The 9,333-nt window shown below is 43.5% G+C and overlaps 1 protein-coding gene across 1 annotated transcript in view; it reads left to right on the top strand.

Moving 5' to 3' along the window:
* The first annotated feature begins 511 nt into the window (after nt 1-511).
* The window catches only part of loxhd1a (lipoxygenase homology PLAT domains 1a), a 53,441-nt gene continuing 44,619 nt past the window's right edge, over nt 512-9,333 (top strand). Inside the window, exons 1-3 of the mRNA XM_071351135.1 lie at nt 512-1,280; nt 4,744-4,858; nt 8,868-8,948. Of these exons, the coding sequence (XP_071207236.1) occupies nt 512-1,280; nt 4,744-4,858; nt 8,868-8,948 (965 nt within the window). The remainder of the gene's footprint in view (nt 1,281-4,743; nt 4,859-8,867; nt 8,949-9,333) is intronic.

Raw genomic sequence — 9,333 nt, 5'->3', positions numbered from 1 at the left:
GTCATGTCCTGCAGTTGTTCATGATAATGCATTATGTGTGTCCAGGCGTGTTAGGTGGTGGAGAGGGGTGTGTGTTGTGTTTGTGCTTGTAGGTGTGTGAGTGTACGTGTGCTTGAGTGTGCACGTAGGTAAAAGCGAGACGCCCCCGGCCCGTAAAGCGATCCTAACACTATGAATAATGGAGAACACAGCGCGGGGCAGAGAGGATAAGTTCTCTCGGCAAGGCTCCTTTTTCACAGGGCTTTCTCCTGTGGGTCACGTGAAGCCAGTAATTTTTCATGAGCAGAGCATGTTGGCAGCCCTGCCCCAGGAGGAGCGCTCCTAGCCAGACAGAGCTCCCTGCGGCCCCAGCATCCTCCTCCCGCAAACCCACACACCAGCCAGTCCAGTCCAGTGTACCCAGGGGCCACTGCGCGGCCTGCCGCCACGGGTCAAATGAATTGTCTTACACCTCCAGAAACTCAAGGAAGCTCTTACGAAACTGAAGGCCAGGGAAGCGGATGAATAAAATATGCCCTCAAAAGAGAAAAAAACTGCAGGAACTGAGGAAACTGAAGAGGTGGATTGCAACGTGGAGGAAAAGGAGCCAAAACCGAAAGGGAAGATCAAGTCTGACGCCAACGGAGACACCAAGCCAGACGGAGCGAAGAAGAGGAAGAAACACAAGAGCCCAGAGGAGTCTGAGGAGGAACCAGAGAAAGAGAGGAAGAAAAAAGGGGAACGCCACGATAAGGTGAAAGAGAAAAAAGAAAATAAGAAAAAGAAAGCAGAAGATGATGCAGAGAGGGGGGAGGGGGATGAAGTGATTGAAAATGAGGAAGAGGGAGATGACGAGCAGAACAACAATGACACCATCAAAACCAAACCCAAGAAGAAGAAATCCGAAGAAGAGGACATGACTGAGGGAGAAGTTAAGGAGGAAAAGAAGAAGAAAAAGAAAAAGAAGTTGTCTTCCGAGGGAGACCAACAGGGAGAGGAGGAGATGGGGTCCAAAGGCAGGAAGTCCAAAGATGGAGGGAAGAAGAAGAAGAAAGCTCAGGATGAGGAGCCCCTCTTGGAAGATCAGGAGGGAGAAGAAGAAGACTCCAAGAAGAAAAAGAAGAAGAAGCCGAAGAAGGGATCAGCCGACAGCGATGAGGACAAGAAAGACAAGAAAGGGAAGAAAGGGAAGAAGCCCAAGGCCAAGCAGGTGGATTACGCTGAGATCTACTACAATGAGCTGATGACCTACCAAACGGACTCCTCTGATGGCTATGAGGAAGAGTACCACAAAAAGAAAGGTAGGACCATGGGACGTCTCCCAGCTAGGGCATGACAGTATCTCTACATAGTTCAGCTGTAAGTCTGGGTTGTAAGGTACTCCAGTTCTAAGCAGTGCTGCATTCTGAAGTGGCACTGAGTTCTATTTCTACAGCCAAGCTGGACTCTACTGTGTTGTTGTAGAGCCTGTCTGGGGATCCCTCTGTGATTGTCCCTGGATGAAAGCTCAGTGTGTTCCACATGAATGAAGCCCCACAGAGACGGAGAGGCCGACAGCTGCTTGGAGTCAGGCTGGGGCCAGGGCCTAGGGCCAGGGTTGGGAGGAAAGGTTGGGGTAGAGCTGAGAGCAATGCTGGGGCCAGGAGCAAGGACTGAGACCAGACAAACAAACACACACACACACACACACACACACACACACACACACACACACACACACACACACACACACACACACACACACACACACACACACACACACACACACACACACACACACACACACACACACACACACACACACACACACACACACACACACACACACACACACACACACACACTAAGCTGGGCCTTACTGAAAGAGCTATAGCAAGCCTTTTCCATAGCTCACTAAAGACCATTTTCCATTTAAAATAATAATGTAAATGGTAGGTTTCATCTTTACATTGCACTGCTAGTAAAAGCAGTTTACACAAAAGCAGATCTATATTTAGTCTGCTCTGTGACTGTGATGGAGATGCAGTTTGGGTTAGTGGTGTCTCATCATTTAAGGCCTGAGGATAGGTGTCTGTCTTCTCAGTTACCTGGCTTTGATAAAGTGAGGCTTGGCTTAAGGCTTGGCCTGCTAACCTAGGCTCCAGAAGGAGAACTCTCTATCTTCTACACATATCAGCTCAGGTTCATCAGGTCATACCATTATCACATCTCTTTTTATCATCATTTATCAGGTTTCTCTCTGAGATCAGGTTTTATCATCTCTATTTATCAGGTCTTTCTCTGAGATCAGGTTTAATCATCTCTCTTTTTTAGGTCTCTCTCTGAGATCAGGTTTAATCATCTCTCTTTATCAGGTCTCTTGCTGAGATCAGGTTTTATCATCTCTCTTTTTTAGGTCTCTCTCTGAGATCAGGTTTTATCATCTCTCTTTTTTAGGTCTCTCTCTGAGATCAGGTTTAATCATCTCTCTTTATCAGGTCTCTCTCTGAGATCAGGTTTAATTATCTCTCTTTTTTTAGGTATCTCTCTGAGATCAGGTTTAATCATCTCTCTTTATCAGGTCTCTCTCTGAGATAAGGTTTAATCATCTCTCTTTATCAGGTCTCTCTCTGAGATCAGGTTTAATCATCTCTCTTTATCAGGTCTCTTGCTGAGATCAGGTTTTATCATCTCTCTTTATCAGGTCTCTCTCTGAGATCAGGTTTTATCATCTCTCTTTATCAGGTCTCTCGCTGAGATCAGGTTTAATCATCTCTCTTTATCAGGTTTCTCTCTGAGATCAGGTTTTATCATCTCTCTTTATCAGGTCTCTCTCTGAGATCAGGTTTTATCATCTCTCTTTATCAGGTCTCTCGCTGAGATCAGGTTTAATCATCTCTCTTTATCAGGTTTCTCTCTGAGATCAGGTTTAATCATCTCTCTTTATCAGGTTTCTCTCTGAGATCAGATTTTATCATCTCTCTTTATCAGGTCTCTCTCTGAGATCAGGTTTAATCATCTCTCTTTATCAGGTCTCTCTCTGAGATCAGGTTTTATCATCTCTCTTTATCAGGTCTCTCGCTGAGATCAGGTTTTATCAAATCAAATGTATTTATAAAGCCCTTCTTACATCAGCTGATATCTCAAAGTGCTGTACAGAAACCCAGCCTAAAACCCCAAACAGCAAGCAATGCAGGTGTAGAAGCACGGTGGCTAGGAAAAACTCCCTAGAAAGGCCAGAACCTAGGAAGAAACCTAGAGAGGAACCTCTCTCTCTCTCTCTTTCTCTCTCTCTCTCTCTCTCTCTCTCTCTCTCTCTGGTAATGTTTTCTCAGGTGTCTTTATAATTAACTGCTCCTAATTTTCAATGTTAGGGTTGAGGCTATCAGTGCAATGCTGGGGTCATCTGAATGTTTCCAGAGGAATACCACACAAGGTTCCATTTTGTATAATTTATGAGGCTGTACAATCAATGTTTACCCAATGTCATACAGTATTTACCAGGGACTTCTACTTACAGGCCCTAGTATTTACCCTGTATGTACACTATTAACCATGATCTGCATGTTACCTAATGTCATTGACTGGCCAGGGGGTTTTACCCAAACCCCTTGGTTACATTACTCTATAGCCCAAGCTCTATCTTATTACTACCATGTGCAAAAAGGTGCTATCTAGAATCTTAAAGGGTTCTTTGGCTGTTTCCATAGAAGAACCCTTTGAAGAACGCTATTTGGTTCCATGTGGAACCATTTCCACAGAGGGTTCTACCTGGAACCCAGAAGGGTTTCATCTGGAACTAAAAAGGGTTCTACCTGGAGACAAAAAGGGTTCTCGAAGGCAGAAAGCCAAAGCTTTTTTCTAAGTGTACTTTACCTTCAGTTCTCAGTGGTATAGAAAACGCCTAATGAAGCCTAATGAAGCCTAATGAAGCCTGATGAAGCCTGATGAAGCCTGATGAAGGAAGAAGACATAATATAACAAAGGAAATAATTTGGGAACCTATAACAATCCAGGTTCATATTGTTTGTATAAAAAGAGCAATGAAATGTAATCATACCAGACTCAAGGAATTATAGCAAGCCCTTCCACTGACCTTCCAAACAAACACATCTACACATGCTTTAGTCACAGACATAAACACAGAGAGACGGGCGTGGCAGGTTCCAAACAAACACAGCCACATGATACTGAGGAGTGTTCATCTACCTTCCTCCCTGTCTAGAGAGAGCGAGAGAGAGCGAGAGAGAGAGAGAGAAATCCAGCTCTGAAATGTGAGAGAGAAGGCCTTAGTAGGCTTGCAGCCAGGCATGGATTCTCCCACGGCAGATTAGCTGCAGTGAGTTCCCTGGCAGCCCTCTATGGAAGGAAACATAATGCTACTAATTGCGCCATCGTAAAAGGCTATCAACATGTTTTCAGGTGACACACTGCCAGTTCTTATGATCTTACTTTTATCCTATTTGTTTATGAAGCTGTGGTAAACTTATGGAGAAATAGATTGGACAGGGTTCAGGCCCAATGTTCAGCTGACACGTCATACCCACAAGCAGAAGGACAACATTTTCTATCTGCATTTCAGCAGGGCTTCTGAATAGATTGTTGTGTTGTGGGATCAACTAATGTTTCAAATCAACTAATGAAATTATGCCTCACCTCTCTCTCTCTCTCTCTCTCTCTCTCTCTCTCTCTCTCTCTCTCTCTCTCTCTCTCTCTCTCTCTCTCTCTCTCTCTCTCTCTCTCTCTCTCTCTCTCTCTCTCTCTCTCTCTCTCTCTCTCTCTCAGTGTATGAGGTGGTGACTGTCACAGGTGATGTGAGAGGGGCAGGCACAGACGCCAATGTGTTTGTCACTCTTTTTGGAGACTTTGGCATCACTCCCAAAGTGCACCTGGCCAGCAAGTGAGTTCAATGGTATTTTCTCCTAATGCGTATGTTAGCTCTGCGGTATTACTAAAAATAAATGCTGGAATACATCACTTACTATAATGAACTATAAAAGGACACACTCCCAATCATGTTCCATAATAGCTTATAAACGTAATCCTGAACTCAAAATGCTCTGTCAATATGTTTCAATCTTTAGTATTCATTTATTGCTAGCATTGAATTATATACATTGTGAATCATTGACAAGGCATACGTTTTCATCCTAATTCATGAATGTACAAATTGGTTGTTGTGAATGGGATGTACAATGTGGATTTTTACTATTTGTGCAGAAAAAAAAACATTTTCTATGCCAACTGTTAATCTTTAACCTTTAACCTTTGCATTTCTCTCTGATTCTTCAGCACAGAAAAGAGGTATTTTTATCTGTCTACCTAAGGATGATTATTACAGTAGGATTACCTGTGTTGTGTTGCATTGTGGGTATGAGGCTGTATAAGAGTGCAGTCCTGTAACTTTAACCACATGAGCCTCACATGAGCTGACTTAGTGATGCTGCTCTGACCTCAACTATCAAATCAGTACATTTATCAAACCACAAAAAAAGCTACTGATCATTTTAAGAACTGGCCTTATCACGTTTGCCAGATGGTCATTGAAATGATGTGACTGGTGGATACGATCCATTATGAGAGGAAGCAAAGCTTGTAATGCGTTTGATAGAGGCCTGGCTAAAGTACGGGATGCACTCCGTACACATAATGGACAAACAGAGTATCTGGAGTAAGGAAGAACTACGTGACATGGCCGGTCTTCTTTTCATTTAGAGCAAATGAAAGAAGACCACGATGTCATTTCCAGACGACACACTAATCCGTGTTGTAATATGAGGACCCATAGTACAGGGACTGTTATCATGCAAGTCGCAGGCTGTCCTTATCATTACACACCCATGGATACGCAGATAGAGTTACACATATACAGCATCCTGTACCTAGGCCTCATCTATAGTACAGTTGACTACACCTTGTCACTCACACCTGGAAGTCCTGTCATTCTCCCCCATCACATTAGACACATTGACTCAATATGTCACAGAATATACAGATGTACAGTGGGGAGAACAAGTATTTGATACACTGCCGATTTTGCAGGTTTTCCTACTTACAAAGCATGTAGAGGTCTGTAATTTTTATCATAGGTACACTTCAACTGTGAGAGACGGAATCTAAAACAAAAATCCAGAAAATCACATTGTATGATTTTTAAGTAATTAATTTGCATTTTATTGCATGACATAAGTATTTGATACATCAGAAAAGCAGAAGTTAATATTTGGTACAGAAACCTTTGTTTGCAATTACAGAGATCATACGTTTCCTGTAGTTCTTGACCAGGTTTGCACACACTGCTGCAGCGATTTTGGCCCACTCCTCCATACAGACCTTCTCCAGATCCTTCAGGTTTCGGGGCTGTCGCTGGGCAATACGGACTTTCAGCTCCCTCCAAAGATTATCTATTGGGTTCAGGTCTGGAGACTGGCTATGCCACTCCAGGACCTTGAGATGCTTCTTACGGAGCCACTCCTTAGTTGCCCTGGCTGTGTGTTTTGGGTCGTTGTCATGCTGGAAGACCCAGCCACGACCCATCTTCAATGCTCTTACTGAGGGAAGGAGGTTGTTGGCCAAGATCTCGCGATACATGGCCCCATCCATCCTCCCCTCAATACGGTGCAGTCGTCCTGTCCCCTTTGCAGAAACACATCCCCAAAGAATGATGTTTCCACCTCCATGCTTCATGGTTGGGATGGTGTTCTTGGGGTTGTACTCATCCTTCTTCTTCCTCCAAACACGGCGAGTGGAGTTTAGACCAAAAAGCTCTATTTTTGTCTCATCAGACCACATGACCTTCTCCCATTCCTCCTCTGGATAATCCAGATGGTCATTCGCAAACTTCAGACGGGCCTGGACATGCGCTGGCTTGAGCAGGGGGACCTTGCGTGCGCTGCAGGATTTTAATCCATGACGGCGTAGTGTGTTACTAATGGTTTTCTTTGAGACTGTGGTCCCAACTCTCTTCAGGTCATTGACCAGGTCCTGCCCGTGTAGTTCTGGGCTGATCCCTCACCTTCCTCATGATCATTGATGCCCCACGAGGTGAGATCTTGCATGGAGCCCCAGACCGAGGGTGATTGACCGTCATCTTGAACTTCTTCCATTTTCTAATAATTGCGCCAACAGTTGTTGCCTTCTCACCAAGCTGCTTGCCTATTGTCCTGTAGCCCGTCCCAGCCTTGTGCAGGTCTACAATTTTATCCCTGATGTCCTTACACAGCTCTCTGGTCTTGGCCATTGTGGAGAGGTTGGAGTCTGTTTGATTGAGTGTGTGGACAGGTGTCTTTTATACAGGTAACAAGTTCAAACAGGTGCAGTTAATACAGGTAATGAGTGGAGAACAGGAGGGCTTCTTAAAGAAAAACTTACAGGTCTGTGAGAGCCGGAATTCTTACTGGTTGGTAGGTGATCAAATACTTATGTCATGCAATAAAATGCAAATTAATTACTTAAAAATCATACAATGTGATTTTCTGGATTTTTGTTTTAGATTCCGTCTCTCACAGTTGATGTGTACCTATGATAAAAATTACAGACCTCTACATGCTTTGTAAGTAGGAAAACCTGCAAAATCGGCAGTGTATCAAATACTTGTTCTCCCCACTGTACATACGGAGATACTGTATATATACAAATGTATGTGCATATAGTATGTATGCAGTCTGCTGAGTATATTCATGTTTTCTAGGTCCATGTGTCAATGTGTAATTCATTACAAATAGCTGTGACATATAGCTTTATTGTTATTACCAACATTACAACTGAGGAGTACAGTTTCACCTTACTCAGATATAGCCTATGTCCTGTATGTTCTACCTGTATTATGGAATGATCAATGAACATTTGCATCATGATACAGGTAAGTGGAAGCTCTGGTTTTCAACAGGTCTGCAAGATTGGAACAATCAAGGCAGAGCGAAATGCAACATTTTGGAATTCCGATGGAACTGTGCAGATATAACTGTTCAAGTGACATGAATTCCGATGGAACTGTGCAGATATAACTGTTCAAGTGACATGAATTCCGATGGAACTGTGCAGATATAACTGTTCAAGTGACATGAATTCCGATGGAACTGTGCAGATATAACTGTTCAAGTGACATGAATTCCGATGGAACTGTGCATATATAACTGTTCAAGTGACATGAATTCCAAAGTTTGCATTGGGGTTGATTTGTTTTGTCAATGTCAGTTTGTATTTCTTTTGCAGGTACATTTTAGACACAGTGTTGGACAGTCATTTAGTCCTTTAACGCATTTTGCGCTTTATTTAGGGAGTGCAGCCCTGGCATTGTCACATAGAGTTGAATATTGACCATAATTGTGGGCAGGGGAGCATAAAAGAGAAATGTGGGTCAATGACAATGCCAGGTCTATTCTCTATTGTTGGAGGGTATCGTATCTGATTCACCACGGATGGCAGAGAAGGACCTGCCGCAGAGACACTAGCTATCTGTCACTGTCAGAGGTAGAGGAGTGGGTAGACTCGTGCCAAAACCCCAGACTGTCTCTGGGCAGGTGTCCGATTCTACCACCCTGTGACAGAGACAATAGTAGGCTGGCCTATGCACATGACACTTTTGATCTGACGCTGAATAGGATTGTCTTTCAGGTAACACTTTATTTGATGGTTCATATGACATGAATATGACATAAGACCTTTCATGAGGTGTCATGTACATTCAAGACCACTCATGTCAAAGAAAGTGTTACAAATATTTTAGAGGGGGCAACAGAATACTGGGATTCTGCCACCCTTACCAGCCTGGCAGGAGATCCTCATTGTGCCTCACACTAAGTGGTCTAATCTGTCAACAGCTGCAATTGACCAGATCTATCTTTGTCCCTATTTATCTTGTAGGCTGTCTCTCTCTTTTGCTCATGCTATCTTTTTTCACATTACAGAAGCCGAACGGCATTTGAGAAAAATAAGACGGACGTGTTCCGGATTAAAACACACAATGTTGGGCCCTTGAAGAAGCTGAGGTACAGCATGGCATCATGGTGGCTGAAACCACTGGTTTACCTTATAGTACACTACATTAACATCATACTGTCCTGTAGTCGCCGACTGAGTTTAGAATGCCTGTGGGGGATTTCCTCAGAATGATCACCGAGCGTTAAGCACCATCTGTTCACTGGGGGTTGTGATGATGATAGTGCTAGAGATGGGATCTGGGTCACATCCCAGTCTTAAAAAGTGAGGAGACATAGATTGTCTGAGTGACTACAATGCCCTGGTGTTGGTAGTAGCCTAGAGCTATATCTTTAGAGGAATCTTTTTTTTTCAAACATCTGAAAATCTGAAGTGCAAAATACAAGCAGTTTTACATCTAGACCAGAGATTGGCAACTTTTATGGGGGTGGGGGC

Source organism: Salvelinus alpinus, chromosome 18 (genome assembly GCF_045679555.1).
Source record: "Salvelinus alpinus chromosome 18, SLU_Salpinus.1, whole genome shotgun sequence".
Taxonomy (NCBI): Eukaryota; Metazoa; Chordata; class Actinopteri; order Salmoniformes; family Salmonidae; genus Salvelinus; species Salvelinus alpinus.
Note: the sequence above shows the minus strand (reverse complement) of the source record. Positions and strands in the feature narration are given on the sequence as shown.